Here is a 24,345-nt window from a genome sequence, read left to right as displayed (position 1 = left end):
TCATTGCCACAGACGGCTGTGGAGGCCAAGTCATTGGGTACATTTAAAGCGGAGGTTGATAGGTTCTTGATTAGTAAGGGCGTCAAACGTTACGGGGAGAAGGCAGGAGAATGGGGTTGAGAGGAAAAAAATCAGCCATGATTGAATGGTAGAGCAGATTCAATGGGCCAAATGGCCTAATTCTGCTACTATGTCTTATGGAAAGCACAAGAACACAAGAAAATAGGTACAGAAGTACGTTACTGGGCCCTTCAAGCCTCCCTGCCATTCAGTATGACCATGGTTGTTCTAAGCTGGTCTCAACTCCTCTTCTGTGCCAGTTTCCTATAACACTCAATTCCCCAATCTTTCTATCTGTCTCCACCTTAAATATATTTAATGATCTGGTCATAGAAAGTACAGCACAATACAGGCCCTTCAGCCCACAATGTTGTGCTGACCTTTAAACCTCACCTAAACCCTTCCTTCCACATATCCTTCTATTTTAAATTCCTCCATATGCTTATCTAGCAATCTCTTGAATTTGACGAATGTACCTGCCTCCACCACCGCCCCAGGCAGCGCATTCCATGCCCCAATCACTCTCTGGGTAAAAAAAAACCTCTCTCTGATATCTCCCTTGAACTTCCCACCCATTACCTTAAAGCCATGTGCTCTTGTATTGAGCACTGGTGCCCTGGGAAAGAGGTGCTGGCTGTCCACTCTATCTGTTCCTCTTAATATTTTGTATACCTCTATCATGTCTCCTCTTATCCTCCTTCTCTCCAAAAAGTAAAGGGGGGGGGGGGGGTCAGAGAATTGCAGAGATTCACCACCCTTGGACAGGAGAAATTTCGACACACCTCAGTTTTAAATGAGCGGCCCCTTATTTTGTAACCACGTTCCCCTGTTCTTTCAGTCATTCCTTGTCCAGAATGCCATCCACTGTCCATATTTTAATAACCGAGTCAACACTCATGCCTCACACAGGTACGTGAACAATGTCAAATATTCATTCAACGAAACATCCCCACTACTCCTCTGGAGCAGCACCAGACAAAACGTTAGATCAAGACAAATATGAAGATTCTGGGGGTAAACAACTAAAATTTTTTTTGACAAACAGGGTGTCTTAAAAGAGAAAAAAAATTGAAGGAATTGGAGTTTAGGGAGGGAAATCCAGAGCAGTAGCACAAAGGGCAGGTACGGTAGTGTAGCAGTTAGTGTAACGCAATGACAGCGCCAGCAACCTGGGTTCAATTCCGGCCACTGTCTGAAAGGAGTTTGTACGTTCTCCCCGTGTCTGTGTGGGTTTCCTCCGGGTGCTCCGGTTTCCCCCGGGTGCTCCGGTTTCCCCCCACATTCCAAAAACGTACGGGTTAGGGAGTTGTGGGTATGCTATGTTGGCGCCGGAAGCGAGGCGACACTTGTGGGCTGCCCCCAGAACACTCTACGCAAAAGATGCATTTCACTGTGTGTTTCGATGTACGTGTAACTAATAAAGAGATCTTATCTTAAGTGGTGAGAAATTGGAGATGATCAAGAGGAACAGAGCTTGGGAGGGGCAAAAATCATGCAAGGAATTTAAAAATAAGGATGAGAATTATAAAAGTTATCCCACTATCGAAATTACTTTGGCCATTTCTCATGAGTTCAAAACAAATTTGTTCACATTTGGTAACATAATATATCACAGTACTGAAACAGAAATTCACAAATGTACTCACATCCTTCCAAATGCTGAATCCTATTATTGTTGGGACTGCAGTACTCAACACAAGAGCCTACATTTTAAAAAGCACAAATATTACTTCAGTGTAAAAAATTTAAGAGCTTTAATGATCTACAGGAATACTCTGAACTCACCAGAAGCAACGGAGGCACTCTTCTCAGTCGCAACCACTTAAACACAGTCATCCAGAGCTCAGGGGAACAAACACCAAAGGCAGCAAACATGCAGGCATAAGGAGTCCATAAATACTTTAAGCTGCGAAGGTACAATATGCGGCAAGGGTTATTGTAGGTTTTGTGAGTTGTTTTAAGTTAACTACACCATCAAGCTTCATTAACAGATCCTCAACAATAAACTTCTCAGCAAACTCCCTCTACTGTTAACATTCTGCAGTTAGCTAAAAGCAGCTGAGCAGCACCACCACGTGTGCACTAATGGAAATAACACCATAGAGTCGTAGAGGTATACAGCACGGAAGCAGGCCCTTCGGCCCAACTCATCCATGCCGACCAATTTGCCTACCTGAGCTAGTCCCATTTGCCTGCATTTGGCCCCTATCCCTCTAAATCTTTCCTATCCATGTACCTGTCCAAATGTGTTTTAAATGTTGTAATTGCCTAAATGTATTTAAATGTTGTAATCCACCTGTTACAAGTCATAAAAGGATAAACAAAAGGAAGAAAACCTTATGATCCTGAAGTATTTCAGGGCATCTTTTCTCCCCATGAACTCTCACGTTATTTATCTACTTTTATCTGAAATTGGAACATACAGAACAACATATTTACATGCGCTTGCATGAACCAATTTCTACAAAAGGCAAGTAATTATCAACAATCCAGGATTCACATTTAAAAATCACAAAATTCAAGGTCCTTTATGCATCTGTCATCTGATGCACAAAAGCACTGATGCGTGCTCAAGGGTGTCTAACAACCCACACTACGTAACCCTGGGCCATTGGTGAAGAAGCAAGCCTTCACAACAGGTACAAGGCCCACTTACAGACCCTCCCAAACAGGTCCTAGTTTTCTGTGGTTCGGTGCGAGACCCCTCTAGGCATTTACTTACAGCTCTGCTTTCATGTCCCAGTGATTTAGAAAGAAGCTAGCAACTTTAAACCAAATTCTGAAAGCAATTAATTCCCTCAAACTACTCAACAATGCGTGTCTAAAAGAGAAAATATTATCCAGAATAAAATAAGTTACTGAATTATATTTGTCTCTGTAGTTCTCACTGGGTATGGATTTAAACAAAAAAGAAAAATGTGGTCAAAGCCACTGATGGATTGCTGGAACTCCTCCATCTATTTTATAAGATTTGCAAGTTCTTAGAACCTAGTTCTCATTACTGTGCATCATTTTGAAAGGTACTCACAGGATCATCAATATACTTACCCTTGGAACATCAGTGCTAGTGACCCAAACAGCACCATATGCAGCGTGTGGTAAACCACCTCTGGCCTTTCACCAATCACCACCATATCTGGCAAATCATCACTTCTCTGTGGCACATCACTAAAACAACATGAAGTCAAAGGTAAACTGCCACATTAAGATAAATATGATTTCATTAAAAGATTCCAAGGAAAATCATGAACACGTTTTCTGCAGTTCCCTCCCTCCAGCAGCTGTTTCAAGATGTTCCAAAGTATCTTACAACCAATACAGTATTTCTGAAGTGTAGCCAATGCTGCAATATTGGAAATGTGACTGTCCATGTGCACCGTGAGCCCTCATACACAGCAGTATTATAACCAGCGATACCACTTTTAGTGTTGACTGACAGTTACATATTGACCATGACACCAGAGATTATCCCCACGTCCCTCATATAGAACAAATGGGCTTTAGGTTCATTTCTAATCCTCTGCCTTTGCTTTAACTCACACTGAGTTGTGTTAACTTGTGACCTCTTTGCCTCCTGAGCTGCATTCACTCCGAGCCAAGTTATGCCTCGATTTAAAGTGTTCAGCTTTGTCTTCAAAGCCCTCAAAGTTCTGTCCCTCCCAATCTATAATCCTCCTCCAATTCTCAGGTAATTCTGGCCTCTTCATCAACCCAAATCTTAATCACCACAACCTTCAGCTGCTCAAGCCCTAAACTCTGCAATTCCTCCCGAAAACTCTAGGCATTTTTGCTCCAAGTTGTGCCTTAAAACCCAGTTCTTTGAATGTTTTAGATCATGTGTCACAACATATCATGTGGCTCACTGTTGTCAAGTTCTGTTTGATAATGCTCAAATGTTAAAGCACAATATAACTTCAAGTTATTAATATTGTAATGGTTTGGTTAAGGTTTCCGGAAAACTCAGAATAGGTGAGTAAGATGCAGGGTCTTGACCCAAAACGTCGACTATCCCTTTGCCTCCACAGATGCCGTGTTCCTCCAGCAGTTTGCTCTTCGTTTAGAGCTTGGTAAGATTTCACTTCTTTGGACTGAAGGACTTGAGTCACAAGGAGAGGCTGGACAGGCCGGAACTGTTTTCCATGGAGCGAAGGAGGCTGAGGGGTGACCTTATAGAGGTTTATAAAATCATGTGGCGTGTAGAGAAGGTGGACGGTCACGGTCTTTCTCCCCAGGGTGGGGGAGTCTAAAACTAGAGGGAACAGGTTTAAGGTGAGAGGGGAAAGATTTAAAGGGGACCTGAGGGGCAGCTTTTTCCACACAGAGGGCAGTGCTTATATGGAACCAACTGCCAGAGGAAGTGGTAGAGGCGGGTACAATTATGACATTTAAAAATACATTTGGACAGGTGCATGAATTGGAGAGCTTTAGGGGGATATGGGCCAAATACAGGCAAATGGCAATAGCTTAGAAAGGCATCTTGGTCAGCATGGATGAGTGGGCCAAAGGGCCTGTTTCCGTGCTGTATAACTCTATGAATACATGAACCTCACTCTGAAATAAACTCCAGTGATTGGTTTGCTACTTTGTTAAGGTGGCCTGATCAACCTTCATTGCTTTTTTTTTACTGACCGTGTATTTTCATGTTCTAGATCCCTTCATCCTCTCCCCACAGACTTGGAGATTCATATTTTCCAGGTAATACAAGATCTTTATCTTCCCAAATAGCATTATTTTGTAATTACCCTTGCACCCTGCCCAGAGTTGAAACTCCTCTACAAATCGTGTGAAATTCTGCCAATTTCTTCGTACAATTTGCTACAACCCTTCTCATTATGGATTGTCATTTCCCAAATATTTACAATTTATATCCTCCATAATATTGAATGCAGCACTAATGTATCAGCTTTGGTTTTTGTGCTGACGTTCCTGAACAGAATATGAACCTACAAGCTTCCTGACTCAGAAACAGGAGGCAGTCATTAAACTTCCAGTTCCCACTGAACACCTCCCACGTTAATAAACAATCAGCAAGCAATCACGCTGTCTCAACGTCTCCTTGAATGCTTCCAGTAACGCTAACTCTTTCCCATCCACTGGTTATGCCATTTAATAAATTGTTTTTGAAAGATGGGTGGTGGGGTGTCAAAGTGGTTTTATGGCAGGGAAGGATTAATATTTATGCTAAAATATTTCTTTAGTGACCAAGCCAAGACATTTCACCGTGTATGCAATATTCCACTTAGATTACTTCTAGTTTCTTCTTTACCGAAACTTTCTGGCAACGACTTCCAAGGTTGAGAAAAGGCAGATCAGCAGCACAGACATAGAGAACGGGAAAAGACAGGTCTGGGTCAGTCGAATAAAGAACTCTTGCGACGGGGTCTGAAACGTTTCCTGACAGAGCAACAAATTCGTGCTGAAGTCTCTGAGTGAAAAAAAGGGAGTACAGAGATTATTACGGGAGTAATAATGGACAAAGGAACAAGTCAATCTCCCCAGCAAACCTACTCAGTTTAGGAGATGTGCGTTTCTAAATTTCATAGTAATGCACTCTTGATATGTTTCAATAAAAATGGACTTAAGTGTTATTAAAATACATTCGTCTAATACTTATAATTAGAAAAAATGTGCTAAACCAGACTTCTGCTGAAATATTACAATATAGCTAATATATTAACTGCACTGCATATATTTGCATGCTCAGTTTTACAAGTGGTCAAAATTAATAAACGATATTAGCAAGCTCTTCAACTGTGGGGGCATCATACTCAAGCTGAAGTGGAACTTGACCCAACATACCCACATGTACACAACAGGGGTGCTGGGGAGCAGGAAAGAGAGGCTGTTCCTAGCCAGCTTCTCAACAAATTTTACCTTGTAGTATTCAAGTCAAATTTTGCTTCAAAAAACTTTAATATGTGTTCATTTTCTTCTTGAGGGAGCATTTTCTGGAAATATGCAAAGTAAAATAGAAATAGTTAATTCCAAGGCTGCAGTCACAACCTGAATGAAAAGCAGAAAACAAAAATCACCAATAGGCCAAGATTACAAGACTGACAGTTTCTAATTTGTATTTGACAGATTATCAAGTGGCTTTCAATTATCAATTGATTTTGCTCTAGCACTGACATGTTTATATCTATTACATTGTGTACAGACAGTTTCCTGATAAACAAGATAGATTTTTTAATGAAATTCCCTTTATTGTCTCCCTCATCAATGCACAGGGCAATAATACACCAATTTAAAATCAATTAGGAAGTATAAACTGAAGTAGTAAATAATTGATGATGGAAATATTTCAAAACAACTTTTCCCACAGATCATCATACAGCAAAACCCCAAAACATTAGAAATCCCAGGGACAACTACTTGATCTTTGATCTTTGCAGGATAGTATTGGAGTTCTAACTGGCTTCAACGTTCCAGGGCAATAGAAGCTAAAATTAGACAGGGTTGCTATTCATGATCACAGTCTGGTAAACTCCAACTGGAAAGTTTATAAACATTAGGATTGGATTGAATCCAACTTTGATGCCCTACACAGTGGAAGGCAGCTACAAGTAGTTACTGTCTGGGGCAATTCACAAAAGTGCAAGAAAGCCAAGATTCACTGAGGTAGAAGCATCAGGGCCATTGCTATTCACCTCTAGGTTTTCTTTTGTGTGCATGTGTGTGTGCACGACAGAAAGAAAGAGAGAGAGAGATGGAAAATTAACCAAGATGGAGACAGAAGAGACTGCAGATACTGAAATCTGGGGAAAGATTGGAGCAAGAAAATTAAACAATATTTAAATTTTAGCTTAACATCAAATTATCTTTGCATAAATTTTAAAAAATGGATTTCCTGGTCAACCTTTGCACGTCCTCCTGATCAGTGATGAAGTACTTTCAGGCAGAATTTTTGAAATCGGAAAGGAAATCACCTAACACTATATGCAAATACTCTCACGCTTCATAACCTGAAACAGATCGGGTGAGATGTTGCTGGGAATTGCTGGTATTTCCACAGGAACACAAGAGATAAAAGCAAGAACTGGCCATTCAGCCCTTTTCACCAACTCCACCATAAAATAAAACTATGGCTGATCTTTTACCTCATTGCCATTTTCCAGCACTAACACCATGTGTCTCGATTTCCTTAATAGATCTTCAATACACTCAACGACTGAGCCTCCATAGCTCCCTTGGGGAGAGAATTCCAAAGATTTACTATCCTCTGGGTGAAGAAGGTTTTACTCATTTTCCTAGAAGATTGACCCCAACAAGAAACTGCAGAGAGTTGTGGACACAGCTCAGCACATCACGGAAACCAGCCTCACCTCCATGGACTCTGTCTACACTTCTCGCTTCCTCGGTAAAGCAGCCAACATAATCAAAGGCCCCACCCACCCTGGACATTCTTTCTTCTCCCCTCTCCCATCAGGCAGAAATTACATAAGCTGAAAGCACCTAGCACCACACTCAAGGACAGCTTCTATCAGGCTGTTATAAGACTACTGAACAGTTCCCTAGTACAATAAGATGGATCCTTGACCTCACAATCTACCTCGTTGTGACCTTGCATCTTATTGTCTGCCTGCACTGCACTCTCTGTAACTGTAACACTTTATTCTACACTCTGTTATTGTTTTACTCTGTACTACCTTGATACACTATGCAATGAATTGATCCGTACGAACGGTATGCAAGACAAGTCTTTCACTGTACCTCGGTACATGTGACAATAATAAACCAATTTACCATATATTCAGACAGTGAACTGTGAATTCTGGTTCTGAGATGCACAGCCAGAGGATCTATCACTCTCTTCTACGAAATTCCAAGCCAAACTGAGCTTTTTCTGTGCCGTTTCCATCAAATTCAGAATTCCTGTGTGCCAGAGGAAGAGCTACACTTGCCACCTGACCTACACTGTGGTCTAATTTTGGACCTCACGAAATTCAGTGACAAAAGCCTAGACCTGCTGCATTTCCCCAGTAATTAAGCTGAACCAGTGGCCAGGTTAGACCAGTAAGTCAGTTCATTTCATTGAATAGGAACAGCTGAAAGAGACAAGTGTAAATATCAGGAAATTAACAATTTTTTTAATTAATTGTGTTTACTTGTATTTAAATGTGCTGTATTTTAATTTTATTTCAAATTAATTTTACTTTTTTTTTGAGAATACAGAGCAGTAGGAGTTGTACCACTGGAGCAGCTACATCTGAACCTTGCTGCACCAGTCATAGAGCCGTGCAGCATAAAAACAGGTCATTCGGCCCAACTTGTCCATGCTGACCACAGTACCCGTCTACACGAATCCCATTTGCCTGCATTAGGCCCGTATCCCTCCAACCCTTTCCTATTGGAGGACCTGTTCAAATCCTTTTAAAAGTTGTAACTGTTTCTGCCTCAATCAGCTCCTCTGGCAGTTCGTTCCATATAAGCACCACCTTCCGCGTGAAAAACTTGCCTCTCAGATCCCCATTAAATTTCTCCCCCTTCAACTTAAACCCATAGCCGGTCACTTTAGACTCCTCTACCCTGGGTTACCTCATCAAAAAACTTAGATCAGATTTATGGGACAGTATTGCCCCCGCACAACACCATGCTGACTCCTCCTAATCAGTCCCTGCTTTTCAAAGTGAACATAAATCCTGTCCTTTTCCTACTACTGCTGTAAGGTATATTTGGTGCGTAGCCTTCTATCCATCAGCAATTCTTAACTGCTGCGAGAGCGTCCGCCTCTACCTCTTCTGGCCGCACCTTCCAGATACCCTGCAGAGGAGATTTACCAGGATGCTGCCTGGACTGGAGAGCAGGATAGGTTGAGCTTTTTTCTTTGGAGGGGAGGGGAGGATGAGAGGTGACTTGATAGAGGTGTACAAGATGATAAGAGGCATAGATCGAGTGGACAGTCAGAGACTTTTTCCCAGGGTGAAAACGAGGGGACATAATTTTAAGGCTAACACGAGGGGACATAATTTTAAGGTGATTGGAAGAAGTTATAAGGGGGATGTCAGGGGTAAGTTTTTTTTTTACACAGAGAGTGGTGGGTGCGTGGAACGCACTGCCGGCAGAGGTTGTGGGGGCAGATACATCAGGGACATTTAAGAGACTCTTAGATAGGCACATGGATGATAGAGAAATGGGGAGCTATGTGGGAGGGAAGGGTTAGATAGATCTTAGAGCAGGATAAAATGTCGGCACAACACTGTGGGCCGAAGGGCCTGTACTGTACTGTGCTGTAGTGTTCTATGTTCTATACCAGACACCAGCCCCCTGTGTGAAAAAACTCCCCCTCAGCTCCCCTTCAAAACTCCTACTTCTCACCTTGAATCTATGCCACCTCGTCTTTAACACCTGCACATGGGAAAAAGTTTTACTCTCTATCCCCCTCGCAGTTTTACATACTTCTGTCAGATCATGTCTGAGCCACTTCCAGCAGCACATTCCTGATTGCAACCACCCTCCACAGATCCCCTCCAAACCTCTTCCTCTTCACTGTAAACCTATTTCCTCTGGTCTAATGCATCTCTGCATGGGGTAAAGTTTCTTACTATTTGCTCTCTCTCTGCCCTTCATAATTTTGTGCATCTCTATCAGGTCCCCACTCAGCCTCCCATGCTCCAAGGAAAACAACCCCAGCCTATCTATCCTGTCTCTACTTACAACCCTAATGCTTCAATCCAGGCAAAATCCCGGTGAATCTCCTCTGCACCCTCACCCCCTTCCTACAGCATGGTAACCAGACTGCACACAGCACTCCAGGTGCAGCCGAACCAATGTTTTATGAATCTGTAATACGTCACGCAGCTCTTGTCTTCCATGCCACGCCCAATGAAGGTAAGCATACTACATGCCTTCTCCACTTCTGCCACTTTCAAGGATCCATGGACATGTACCCCAAGATCCCTCTCTTCATCAACACTCTCCAGGGTACCACCATTTCCCATGCATGTCCTACCCTTGTTTGCCTTCCCAAAATGCATCACCTTGCATTCGTCAGGGTTAAATTCCGTTTGCCATTGGTGCTTCCAACTTTCCATCTGATCCAATTAACTTGCCTTGTTCGCCACCTGCTGCTTTAGGCTGTTTCATGGGCTGGACTTGCTCCAGCTCACCCAAATGAAGACACGGTCTTCCTACTCTGCAGGGCCTCGCCATCGAGGATTGATGCCCCAAACTGTCCCATTGACACTGGCGGATACTGGAAAGGATACGCTGATACTCAGCACATGGGCCAGAGGCAAGTTCAGGTGGCTTGCCACTGGCTGCAAATTCTGGCCCAATCACATTTGCACAGCAGACCTTTCGAACTCCAAAATGCAGTCACAGGACTTCAAGTTACATTTGACATTGGCTTATACAGTAAATGATAAATACCAAAAAAAATTGAAAATCCGAGATTAGGAATGCTACAACTGTCTTCAGTGCAGTATAGACTGGATGGAGAAAAAGAGTAATTAGTCAGTGATGCTCTGTCGCTTTTACAGAAGGCACAGGTGGATGCACATTGAGTGTTCACAGGATTTGGCTTGCTGTGATACCGTTCACAGAGTACTCAACAGCAGCAATCACTGTCTAGACTCACACATAAAGAATGGCTCCTTTGTTAAGGAACCATACCTCACCGTCTTCGGAGAGGATGAGAGAAAATGTGAAAAGGCAAGAGAAGTTCAATTTTATTTGAAGCAAGGTTTAGATAGAGGTAACACACATAATGGGCTGCAATAGTGAGGAGGTGTACATAAAGCTTTCCCATGCAGATGAACAGGAAGATTATTACCTGCAAGAGAGACATGCTGTTCAGAAATAACAATGAAGTACAAATTAAAAATAGAAGTATACAAGCTCTTAGGATTTATACTTACCTTTATTACAAGATTTAAAGTAATTGAGACTGTGAAAACTAAGTAGAAATGAAGAAGTAGTTTCATCAGCCTTGCTACAAAATGACCTTTTTTCAAGTTTTGCTGTGAAAGGAAAGGGCAATGAATCAGTATTTATACCAACATTAACATCACATCCCAGAATACTTCAAACCAACTCCACTTCACTAATAAAATGTGATCACTTTGATTACAATTCCCCTTTTGGATATTAACAAATTTGATGTTTCGGAATACACTGGCTTAACTAATTGGAGCAAATGAAGTGGACACTACATGCCTACTCAAACGTCAAATGCAGGTGAAGCTTCAAGCACACATTCTCCTACCTGAATGTATTTTGCAAGATGTGAACCACCAATGAAACTCAAAAGCGGGGAAGCAAGCAAAGCAGAATTTCTGAATTGTGTAAAGTATCCCAGTGCCAGACACACTAAATACATCCTGTACACTTCCGTTACCTGCAGGACAAAACAGAGGACAACTCCAAACTATTTTGTATCTACAACAGAATATCCCTAGTAAAATAAATAAGCAATGAACCGCAACAAACACAGAATGGAGAAAGTTAAATGACTTATTATTGGTTTCTGTACATTTCTCTCTTCATATCCAGGTGGGTGCCTGATTATTAATGTGCACCAAAATGGTTTTACATTTAAAAATAAAACGCACATGTTGTGCTTACTGCCCCCTCTTCCGATATATACTGATGATCACAAAGACAAGAAAGAATATGGTTTTAGTATTTTTTTAAAAAAGGTTTAGACTTGCAAACTAATATGGAAAACTATTCCTTCTAAGACATGTATTGATCAGACCATCTGCTTAAAAACCCATCAGGTCCATCATTTTAACCTTTTGCTTCATTGTGACAAAATGGAACATAAACTACTCTTCAATCAGACCCATCGCACGATTACTAAAAACAGAAGCCTATCGGACCCAAGCTTTTGGTGTTTCAATGGAAAGTAGTCACTGTGATAAATTCGCTTCTGTCGGTGCTATATTTAGTCAGCCAACCAGCTCGCACAGAATGACAACAAACAATTAGTCATTTGTGCTGTCTAAAGGTCCAAGAACAAAATCACACAAAAGCAAGCAGTCACTTTTCACATGTGACTCATGACCTGCCTGTAATGCACAACAGCTCAGAGTTTCGGGTCAAACCAGAGGGACTTAAACAAACAGCTCATTTCACACAAGCATTCAACCTACTTTGTAACAAAAGCCTTTCAATGGTAATGGCCTGGATGATTGATACACAATTTATTTTGAGGGATAGGCCAGATTAATAATCTGAATGTTGGGTTTTATAGGATTAGATTGGCACACTAAATAATGCAGTTTTAAGAGAAGTGACAAACTTTGGGTCTGAAGCACCATGCATTAGACTGGTCTAAAATGTCTGGATTTTAGGATGGGCGATAAATCAAAAAAACTGCAGATATTGGAAATGTTAAATAAAACTGTTTCTGCAGATGCTGCCTGACCTGCTGAATGTTTCCAGCATTTCCTGTTTTTATTTTGGAATGGCTCTCAGAGTCAGTACACCACAGACACCACTCCCCGAACACTAAATAATCTGGACCTTCTGCCACTACCAAAACACACACATCGCGTGCTTTAAAAAGCTCCAATTAATTTCTCTGTGCTCTCCTCTGCTGAGCAAGATTTCATATTCCTCCCCCCACTCCCTCCACCCTCCACCCCCACCCCACCCCCATCCTCCACATACCTTACGGGTCTGAATTAGATCCAGGCAATCCAGCAGGAAAAGACTGAAGGCTTGCACAAACAGGACATAGTGACTAATCTCCCACATCATTATAAAGGCAAAAGCAGATGCACACATCAGGAGATATGAAAACACCTGGGGCAAGGGGTGGGAAAAGAAACGTCAGCCTTTGTTACCCACAATTCTGCTGACAGATCTCCATCTACAAGTTATAACACTGCACAACTTACATTTTTTTACAAAAGTATCACAGTTAGAAGTGCAAAAGCTGGTTTTAAAAAAAAGACGCCAATTGTAGGCGATGAACAGGAGAGTAGGATTTGGGAAGACAACTGATAGAAAACTAGTGAAAGGTTTTGAGAAATATTTCAAAAGAAAGGTCATGGTAAATAGAAGAAAATTAAAAGCATTCCAGATAAGATTTCTTTATTAGTCACATGTACATCGAAACACACAGTGAAATGCATCTTTTGCGTAGAGTGTTCTGGGGGCAGCCCGCAAGTGTCGCCATGCTTCCGGCGCCAACATAGCATGCCCGCAACTTCCTAACCCGTCCATCTTTGGAATGTGGGAGGAAACCGGAGCACCCGGAGGAAACCCACGCAGACGCGGGGAGAACGTACAAACTCCTTACAGAGGGCGGCCGGAATTGAACCCGGGTCGCTGGCGCTGTAATAGCGTTACGCTAACCGCTACACTACCGTGCCTGCCTTAAAGAAGAAGGCAGAAGAAGGAAGAAGGGAGAAAAGACTGGATTGACTGGAAGTCAAAATGGCATTGATTACATGCATTACACACAGGTGGCAGAAATGGATGGGAAATGGATGGTGTTTTGCAGATGGGAAGGAGACTTGAACAGAAGAAAAAAAGGAATTTGGAAAAGGTAAGGGATCACAGTTGGAAGAACACCAAGGGCTGGTGCTTGGGGGGTGGTGGTTTAACCGTGAAGGGATTTGAACACAAGGGTTGGAAATTTATAGGGTGGACCGGGAGTCAATAAAGCATGAAGCTGATGGACAAATGGAAGTTGGTGTGGATTAAGATTTGTTTCGGATGAGCTCGTATACATGGAGAGGTGCTGATGGGAAGCCAACGAGAAAGCCCTGGACTAATGGAATCTGCAAGTAACTAAAGCACATATCCAGGTTTTAGCAGTAGAGGGGTTGAGACAGGAACCAACTGGAGACAGGTATTGGCAGTGAAAAGGATGCAGTCAAAAACTTAACATGTGATCAAAGGTTACAAACAACCAAGTTTAATCTGAGACTGGCTGGTGAAGAAAGTTGGTGGCACAAATACAGAGTTTGTCCCTGGAGATGAAGGTAATGAATGAGTCTCCCTCGCATTGAACTGAAGGACATTGCTGCCAATCAAAACTAGACGACAAGCAAGCAGACTGATAATGCAGAGTTCACAGCAAGGTCAAGAGTAGCAGTGGTGAGGAGTGGTTAGGTGCTTCAACAGTCCAAAGGCAGCATGTTACAGTACAGGTGGGGATGGAAATCTGTCACTGCATAGCTTTACGTGGTCCTGTGAAATTAATTTGCAGCCTCAATGGCGAATGCACAGCAGAGATCGCCAAGGTGGCAGCCTTGTTAAATATAGAAAGGAACAACTGCAGAGAAAAGGTACACTTACTTAAATAATGCTTAGGGACTTCCCTTCAGAAATTCATGAAACCTCCAACCATGCTCATGCAAAACTCTGTTGCTCGTCTCCTGGCCTGCATCGTCAGTTCACCTGTACACCCCACTACAATGGCTCCAGGTCTATCAGTACCTTCAATTAAAAATGTACCCCAATTTCAAATATCCTCATTCTACTCCCTCCCCATCTGTTCCAGCCCGACAACCACCACAAGTTTCCAAATTTCCCAATTCTGGCTTGATGTGCGCCCCTATTTCAACTACTCATCGACAATCATGGCTTAAGATGCACACTCAAAGCTTCAGTGATATTTTAGCCTTTCAGTTCCACTTAATATCCTTGAAAACTTTGATTAAATCATCACAATTATTAATATTATCTTTGTCTATATAATTTCCCTTCATAATTTACAGAGTTCTGAAGAGCAATTAATATTTCACAAGCAATAACTATTCAGGTACAAGTACCATTCTGGCAAATCTGCAGGGAACTTAAAAAGTTCCCAAGACGTGGTTTTCAGAACTGCTTAAAATATGGTAGTTCCAATGTGCCTTACTGTGTTTACACTAGAGCAGCATTTAAAACTAAGCTAGATGAGCAAATGAAGCAAAAAAAAAGAAACAAAAAATGTATTGACAGGATGATTCATTAAACAGCTATGAGAGAGGCCACCATCCATCCTGCCAAGACTATGGCACACTCCTAGGAGAGCAATCCTGTCAGTCCAGATGAAGGGTCTCAACCCGAAATGACAACTGTCCATTCCCCTCCACAGATGCTGCCTGACCTGCTGAGTTCCTCCAGCGTTTTGTGTCTTGTCCCATTTCCCTGCTCTTTCCCCACGGTAATACCAATTATTCTCTCTCAATGCCAACTCAGTTCCTTTTCCTGGCCAGTAGAGAATTACTGGCCAGTTACCAAGCATCTGTCAGATTTGAGGAAAGGCTGGAATCTGTTAATGACAAAGCCGCTACTTGACATTTAGAAAATCATAATACAATCAAGCAGATTCAACATGGTTTTATGAACTAGAAACAATTTCTTAGGGTTCTTTGAGAATGTAAGGAGTAGAATGGATAAAGAGAAACCTGTAAGTGTAGTATTTGCATCTCCAAAAGGCAATAAATAAGGTGCTACGTGAAAAGATTACTGCAGAAGGTTACAGCATGGCATGAAAGACAACATATTAGCATAGTTAAAAGGATTGGCTAACTCAAAAAAACCCCAAAGAGTTGGAATAAATGGGTCATTTGCAGCTTGCCAAGCTGTAACCCATGGGTGCTACAGGGATCAGTGCGGAGGCCTCAAAAATTTACAATCTATATTAATCACTTGAATGAAGGGTCTGGATGTACTGTAGCCAAATGTACTTATAACATAAAAGATCGGTGGGAAAATCTAAGTGCAAGGAGAACCAGAGTCTGTAAAGGGATAAACAGTTTAAATGAGTGGGTAATAATTTGAGAGATGAAGTACAATATAGGCAAAATGAGGTTAAGCACTAAGGTAGGAAGAACAGAAAAGCAGAATATTGTTAAAATGGAGAGAGAATGCTGCTATACAAAGGGACCTGGGTTTCCTCATACATGAAACACAAAGAGCTAGCATTCAGGAACAGAAGTAACTAGGAAACCAAACTGGATCATACCCTTTATTCCCCAGGCAATGGGGTACAAGGGGAGGAAAGACTTTTTACAACTGTAAAGAGACCACACCTGGAATACCACACAATTTGATCTTCTAATTACATTGGAGACCAGTCAAAAGGTGGTTCATTAAGCAGATTCTGGGATAAAGGGGTTGCCTTACAACAAAAGGTCAAACCAGTTGGAGCTATACTCATTGGAATTTAGAAGAATGAGAAATTATTTCAATGAAACACAAGATTCTGAGAGAATTTAAAGTAGATGCACAAAAGTGGGAACCAGAGTAGATACTTTCACATTAAGATGGAGCTGTGGAGGAATCTCTTCTCTCAGAGAGTCATGCACCCTTTGGGATTTTCTACCCCGGCAAGTGATGGGAGTCCGAGCCACTTCATGCATTCAAGACTCCCACTGATGGTTTTTGAGGGGAGTCCAACAACTGTGGGTCCAACGGGAGTGGGGATCCAGCGAGAAAGGTGGGGTTGAAGCCTTGATCAGATCAGATCAGATCAAACTAGGTGTGATGTTATTGAATAGTAGAACAGGCTTTGAGGAGCAATAGGGCCAACTGCTGTTCCTGTTTCTTAGATTTCTTAGCAGAGCAGCTTGCTTCTTACCCGATCTACAGCTGTTATGATCTTAAAATCCTCTAACAAATATCTTCTCAACCTTACTTGCTGAGAAGAGTAACTTCCAGTTGCTCCATTCTAAATGTAGAGCCAAAATAAGAGATGTAAAATAAGTTGTACCTCAGATGCAGCTTAAAGCACAAGTGAAGACCTGTTGCGTGGAATGGTCCACACCCCTGCTGTTACATTCAATGCATATAAAAGCCATTATCACAGCAATGAATATCTTCATTAAAGAGGAGGAGATGTTAGTTGGAAGAGAGTCAAGCATCACCCAAAATAATCTCCCTCTAGATTACTGTATTACTATTCCACACTCACCTCCATAGTAGAATTAATGTTGGTCTTCAGATAACCAGTGAGCGCCCCAACCTGTAGTGCAAAATATGGCAATGCCCAATTTTCCCTCAAGGGAACAGTATGTTCCACTCTGGTGGTATCAGTCCTAAAATAATGAAATCAGAAGTGCATTAGATAGGCACACATGTAGGTCTGAAATAGGTGTCAGGCTTGGCTCAGCCTCCCAGTCAAAAGCTCAGAGTCAAGTCTCACTCCAGACACTCGAGCATGTAAACTAGCAAGGCAGAATAGTGAGTGATGGGAAATACTGTCATTTGAATTCACTGTAACACCAAATACAATAATAGCTCCCATGAACACATTCATATTAAAACAGGGGAATGTGTTCTGGCCAATACATAGCCTTCAACCAACAGTAAATAACCAGCTCTTCTCTTCCTGACATTTCCATCTCCATCTCAAGGGATACCTTAGCAACTAATAAAAATTTATACAGCACAGTAACAGGCCCTTCCAGCCCAGTGAGCCCACGCCACCCAATTACACCCATGTTAACCTACTAACCCATACGTCTTTGGAATGTGGAGGGAAACCAGAGCACCTGGAGGAAACCTACGCAGACACGGGGAGAACATACAAACTCTTTACAGACAGCAGCAGGAATTGAACCTGGGTTGCTGGAGCTGTAATAGCGTTATGCTAACCGCTACACTACCCTGCCTGCGCTAATGTCTGTAACAAGTCCACTGACTCACACAACTATTTCGACCACACCTCCATCCAATCTACTCCTTGAAAAGTATTCTATTCCACTCTTCCAGTCCCTCCACCTCCTTTGTATCTGCTCCAATAAAGAAACTTTCCACCTCAGTGCCTTGAATGTCTTCCTTTTTCCTTAACCTTGGCTTTCCATCTACCATAGCTGACAGGGCATCTTCCTTACTTCTCACAGTTCTGCTTTCACACCCTTCAAATTGAACAGGGATGGTTTCTCCAACCTTGTCCTCACCTTTCACCTCGCATTCAACACCTTTCACCTTCACATTCAACGGATCATACTCCAGAATTTCCACTCCCTTCAGATAGATTCCACCACCAGACACATCTTCCTTTTCCTCTGCTTTCAGCATTCTGAAATGTTCCATCTCTTCCAATCACTCCCCTTCTCATGGCATCTTCCCAATGCTGCCACAGAAGATGCAACACCTGCCTTTTTACCTCTTCCCTTCCTACGATCAGGGACCCAAATGCGAAGTTCACTTGCATTTTTTCCAACTTAGTGAACTGCATTCTGTGCTTACAACATGGTCTCTTCCACAATGGAGAAACCAAACACAGAATGGTGACTGATTTGCACAACATCTCCATTAAATGGAGAATTTATTGAGCATAAAACTATATCTGAGGTAAAATATACCCAGCATCTGCAGTCTCTTGTGAAACTATATCTGGGGATGTTGGAACAGGATGGGTGGAGTGGTGCACCTTAATATACAATTTTCAGTTGGATGTACACCTCATTTTATTGCAAGTCATGAATCACAAACTTCCGATCCACTTTCTGTAGTTAAGAAATATTCCACACATGTTGATGACATAGTCATACATAGGAAACATGACATGGCAATGGAACCAGCGCCAGGAGGAATCTCAACAGGCAGAACCAGTCCAATTGCCCAATATTTATGAAACATTTCAAAGCAGACCAAATAATGCTTTCTATGCACGATTTACACATAACGTACAAGCATAAATGGGTCCAATATCTAGACATCCGTGATAAATAACAATAACCATCAGAAATCAACATCCACATCAACCTCTACACTGTTCAACATGTACATGTTAAAGTAGATAAAAAACATAAACTTTGGCAACTGCCAAACTAATGACCTTCCTCAGATTTTAGAAGATACATTTTAAAAAAAAACTTCTAACATAACTGATAACAAAATAAGTAATACTGACATCAACAGGAAGTTAATCCAGTTTTTATATACACATTCAAATTAAGTTAATTTATTAAAGACTATTTGATGTCCAAAATGTGACCCTGGAGTGGCAGAACAAGCATCTACCCAATTGTGTTTGATAGCAGAATTGATTTCAGTAGTTCACTTTGGACATAAGATTATTTCTAAACAATGAGTTGTGTTGGCTCAAAACTCATAAAAGGCATTTCAAAAACAGTTACGAAGCCTTTGAGGGCTGGATAAAGGTATCAGGGCAGAGGGATGGAAGGTCAGCTCTTTCAGCACTCCATTTTTAGCAAAGGTCAGTCTTGTGGGCAGGCTCTGAAGCGGGCAGGCTCTGAAGGAACGGGGGCCGGCATATCCAGCAGTGGGCAGGCTCTGAACGAACATGGCCTATTATTTTACTTAATAAAGCCAAATTTAAAAGAGGAAAAGGACAATATGGAACCCTCAGTGAAACATATTTTGTCTAAATTAAAATCCAGATTTGCAAAAAGGCACACGCTCAGATCCAAGGTAAAGGATCTTTCTTAAATCAACCAGGTGCAAACTTCAATGGAAGTCCACGTGACTATCACAACTCTCATCTCACTGAAGTGAGCAGTGTGGACTAGCCAATAAAGGTGGTGCAAATCCCAGTGCAGGTTCCACAGAATTTCCAGGGAAATGCCAAAGCAATAAATATAACACACTGCATTAATGGAAGGGGCCAAAAAAAATGAAAAACAAAAATCCAGCACAAAATGGGCCATGAAAAATATGCAGTTGTATTTCCATGGTCCCTTTAATGAGCTCAGAACATTTCAAATAGTTTTACTGAGAATTAAGTCCATAGTTTTCACAGTAGAAAACAGGATACAAATGATGGCAGAACACATGGGATAACTCCTCTGCAAATTAGTGCCATGAAATCCTTTCCTCTCGGAAATCAGATGCAACCTTGGTTTAGTGCATCATCCAAAAGATGGCAGCTCATACAGAGAGGCTGCCCTTCAGTGCACTCGAGGTTGCACTTTCTTCCCTACACGAGCGCCTGGTTGTAGTTCAAACCCACAGCACTCTGACTCAGAAACAAGAGTGTCACACAACTGTTGGCACATAATTAAAAAGGACATAATTAAATACAGCAAAAGGAGAGCAGGAAAATCCCTTGAGCTCCAGTTACTTTCACTGCCAAGTGGGATAAATTCCTTTAAAAGGATGACTGCCAAAAGCTAGACGATTAGTTTGTTAATGTGTCCATTTGTAGCAGGTCTTCAGCATCACCTCACATTTCAGCAGCAATAGTGTGACATCGGACATGGAACAGTACAGCATAGGAACAGGCCCTTCGGCCCACAATGTTGTGCCAAACCAATTACATTAGTAATAAAATGCCCAACTAAACTAATCCCTTCTGCCTACACAATATCTATATCCAACCATTTCCCTCTCATCCATGTGCCTATCTAAGAGCTTCCTGAACGCCCCTATCATATTTGCCTCCACCCCCACCCCTGGCAGCACATCCCAGGCACCCACCACTCTCTGTGTAAAAAAATCTTGCCCCACACATCTCCTTTGAACTTACCCCCTCTCACCTTAAATGCACACCCTCTGGTATTAGACATTTCGACCCTGGGAAAAAGATACCGACTGTCTACTCTATCTATGCCTCTCATAATCTTATAAACCTCTATCAGATCACCCCTCAGCCTCCGTCGCTCCAGAGAGAACAACTCAAGTTGGTCCAACCTCTCCTCATAGCACGTCCTCAAATCAGGCAGCATCCTGGTGAACCTCTTCTGCACCCTCTCCAAAGCCTCTACATCCTTCCTATAATGGGGCGATCAGAACTGAATGCAATACCCCAGATGCGGCCTAACTAAAGTTTTATAAAGCTACAGCATAACTTCCTGACTCTTGAACTCAATGCCTCGACTAATGAAGGCAAGCATTGCCACATGCCTTCTTTACCACCCTATCAACCTGTGCATCTACTTTCAGGGAGCTATGAACTTGGACCCCAAGATCCCTCTGCTCATCAACACTTAATATTCTTGCCATTAACAGTGTACTGACCCTTTACATTTGATCTCCCAAGCTGCAACACTTCACATTTGGCCGGTTCGAACTCCATCTGCCATTTCTCCGCCCATATCTGCAACTGATCCGTATCCCGCTGTATCCTTTGCCGGTCTCCTACACTATCCACACCACCACCAATCTTTGTATCGTCTGCAAACTTACTAACCCACCCACGTACATATTCATCCAGGACATTTATATACATCACAAACAGCAGAGGTTCCAGTACAGATCCCTGAGGAGCACCATGTCACAGACCTCCAGCTAGAATAAGATATGTCAGTACGGACATTCTACCCCAGTTAGGACAATTCCTACATCCTCAAGGCTTAGGGTAGCCAAAATCCACATTCATGCAATTAAAGAACACCAGACTAGATGGGGTTACATCCATTTATTATCTATTCTTTTTAGAAGTTCTGACAAAGTTAAAACAAAAGAAAATGTGATTTCTGCTTTATTATAACCTTACCGGTTAATAATATACCAAATGACCGTAAGCATGCCTGCCATCCACGTCCCACTCAGCATCCAGCTTGTGACGTACAGTGCAGTCACGTAAACTGCCTGCAACCCAAATATTATACCAATGTAAAAATACACAGGCTCGATTGCTTCCTACAAATGAAAGAGAAAATAACTCAATAACATGAGTCTTCACAAATTAAGTTATAGAAAATGAACAAGAAAATTGAAGATTGAGCAGATTCTTTGAAGTTACCATAATAACATGCCCTGAGTCTGCTGCAGTGATCGCCCAGAATCTTGCACCCTGTTCCTTGGCACCCCAGCGTTCTGGTTATCTCTACCAGAGCCCCTCTTTCGTACTGTGCAGGCACCTGGCTTTTGGAGGGATGATGCTGAAATATGATTTTCCTTCCACTAACCATTGCTAAGCGTGTTGTAATGGAGGTGACAATTACAGTTTTTGAAATTTACTGAGGGGATATATGCATTGCTGGCAAGTCAAGCATTTAATATCTATCACTAGTCACTCTGGTGAAGATAGTGGTCGGCCACTTTCCTGAATTAAGAACAAAAGGAATAGATGCTGGTGAGGACCATTCAACCCCACGTGCACTCTGCCATTCAGTAACATTTAGACCAATCTCTTACCTCAAAACCACTTTTGTGCATACGGTTACACCTCCACTGAATTGTAGCCACCGAGACATTGATGTTGCTTGTTTTCAGCAATGGGAATACCATCGAGTGTCAAGGGAGGTGGTTAGATCCTGCCCTTGTTAAAAATAGTCATGGCTGGGAATCAGCTGGAACCAAATGTTACTTGAACTGTGGCAATCAAAGCCTCAGTGTTACCTAGGTCTTCCAGCAGGCAGGGACAAACTGCTTTGTTATCTGAAGAATTGCAAGTGGAACTGAACTTTGTGCAATCATTGGCGAACATCCCTACCTCTCCTCTGAAGACAGGGTAAAAATAATTGGGCCCTGGACAATGCCCCAGGGAACTCCTGCATCAACATCCTCAGGCTGGGACAATTGACCTCTGACAATTACAACCATCCTCCTTTGTACAAAGTATGATTTCAGCTATATTGGTGTTTGCCTTTGGATGTCCACTCAGTCAAATGCTACCTGAGGTCAAGGGCAATTACTCACTTCATGTCTGGAATTCAGCTTGTTGGTCCATGTTTGAACCCAGTCTACAATAAGGTCTGCAGTTGTACGGTCAAGGTAGAACTCAAAACTGCGATGCAAGTCAATTGTTGATGAGCAAGTGTTGCCCGATAGTGCTGTGGACAGCATCGTCCATGACTTTACTGATGCACTGAAAAAGGCCAATAGGTTGGATTCATTCTACATTTTCTAGGCAGAATATACCCACAAAATTTTTCAAATAGGTCAGTGGCATTGCTGGAGCTGGAGGAGAATTGTTGGATCTTGATAGTTCTGGAGCACTGGGTTTCAGTCCAATTGTAGGGATGTTGTCTACTTTGCTGCATTCAGTGCTCTCAGCCTTCCCATTACATTCCATGATATGAATCAAATTAGCAGAATTCTGTGACATATGTACCTCGAGAATAGGGTTGTCATAACAGCATCCCTCAAACAGAGGACGGGACCTAGTCAGTGCTGATTGTAGGCAGGGATCATGAGTGAGTGAGGCCTAAGGATTGAGCCCACAGACATTACAATGAGAGAGAGTGAGTGAGAGAGGGTCCAGTGACAAACCAACAATGGGCAAGGCCCCAGTACCCCAGGAAGAGACTTACATAAACACTGGAGGGCAAGCAGAAGCAAGCCTACAAGGCAACGCGAGCAGGAGTCGTTCAGAGTGACAAAGGCACTAATTAACAGTGAAGCAGCCCAAGGTGATGAGGCTGGAATAACAGTCAGAAAAAAAAACAAATCCAAGCTCTGATTTGCAACCTTAGCTTCACTCCACACAAGTAATCCTGGCCAATGGAAGGTGAAAGGCTCCAAAGCTCATGATAAGCCAGTTATGGTGCTGGGGCTTCCCTGGGGATATCCTCCCTCTCTGTTGAATATCTGGGAAAACCGGCATTCCACATAAAAGAAACCGCACAGGACAGCCAAGTTAACCTTCTGGGTTGGAGGGAGACAGGGATCCACTCCACTCCTTGGCTGAAGGGCATTGCTAACAATTCCTGGCCTTTGTATTCAATAGCAAGATGATGATGCTCAGAATGCCTTCTCCTCCCGTTAACTGTCTAAACGCCACCACCTTTCACAGCCAAATGCAGTGAGTGGGGAGAAACAGAGTGATACGCAGACTATCAAAGTTTTGCTTTATCGAACACATCTGCAATCAATAACTTACATAGGCAGTGTACTCATTACTGCAATAAAAAAACTACTCTACTGGTGTCATTGAACAGAGATTACATTTAATTATTATTATTGTCAAAATGAAAATAAATTACATTAAAAAAAGTGTCTAAAAAGGCTAGATGCACGTTGGCAGACTACATACCCGACTACCAGTAATACGGTACAGAATGCCAGCAAAGACCTCCGGATACAGACCGATTTGCTGCACCGAATTAAGGGTCCTTAATGATAATGTCTTGTTATCGTGTGTCAGTTCAAAAAATCCTAATTAAAAAAAAGTGAAAATAAAACACTTTCCATCAAAGTGGAATTAAAACAAATAATGCAACAAGAGGAAAAAAAGAAATACATTTTTACACTGGCTTAAATGGAGTAAGGGAGTCACTTTTACACATTTAGAAACCAAGTTCCTTGCCTGATTATCTTCCTCCATGAAAGATGTTTTGACACACATTTAATGACCTCAGTGAGAAGGTCACCAGCAGAGAACGGCAAGCATGCAAAAAAAGGTCCAACAACACAATGGGTTGCAAACATTCAATAATATTATTTAAAAATCCAGAAGCAATTAACATAGATTACATCACAGAGCACCCA

General features: G+C 42.1%; 1 protein-coding gene across 4 annotated transcripts in view; it reads right to left on the bottom strand.

Moving 5' to 3' along the window:
• Positions 1–24,345, bottom strand: part of LOC127574648 (probable C-mannosyltransferase DPY19L4) — a 59,351-nt gene that overhangs the window by 14,361 nt on the left and 20,645 nt on the right. For all 4 annotated transcript variants that reach the window (XM_052023851.1, XM_052023852.1, XM_052023854.1 and 1 more), the window contains 11 exons: positions 23,891–24,012; positions 21,407–21,552; positions 16,916–17,039; positions 12,673–12,807; positions 11,264–11,395; positions 10,917–11,018; positions 5,935–6,008; positions 5,327–5,485; positions 3,109–3,228; positions 1,846–1,966; positions 1,707–1,763 (listed from right to left, as the gene is read on the bottom strand). In XM_052023851.1, coding sequence (XP_051879811.1) covers positions 1,707–1,763; positions 1,846–1,966; positions 3,109–3,228; positions 5,327–5,485; positions 5,935–6,008; positions 10,917–11,018; positions 11,264–11,395; positions 12,673–12,807; positions 16,916–17,039; positions 21,407–21,552; positions 23,891–24,012 — 1,292 coding nt within the window. The remainder of the gene's footprint in view (positions 1–1,706; positions 1,764–1,845; positions 1,967–3,108; positions 3,229–5,326; positions 5,486–5,934; positions 6,009–10,916; positions 11,019–11,263; positions 11,396–12,672; positions 12,808–16,915; positions 17,040–21,406; positions 21,553–23,890; positions 24,013–24,345) is intronic.

Source organism: Pristis pectinata, chromosome 9 (genome assembly GCF_009764475.1).
Source record: "Pristis pectinata isolate sPriPec2 chromosome 9, sPriPec2.1.pri, whole genome shotgun sequence".
Classification (NCBI taxonomy): Eukaryota; Metazoa; Chordata; class Chondrichthyes; order Rhinopristiformes; family Pristidae; genus Pristis; species Pristis pectinata.
Note: the sequence above shows the minus strand (reverse complement) of the source record. Positions and strands in the feature narration are given on the sequence as shown.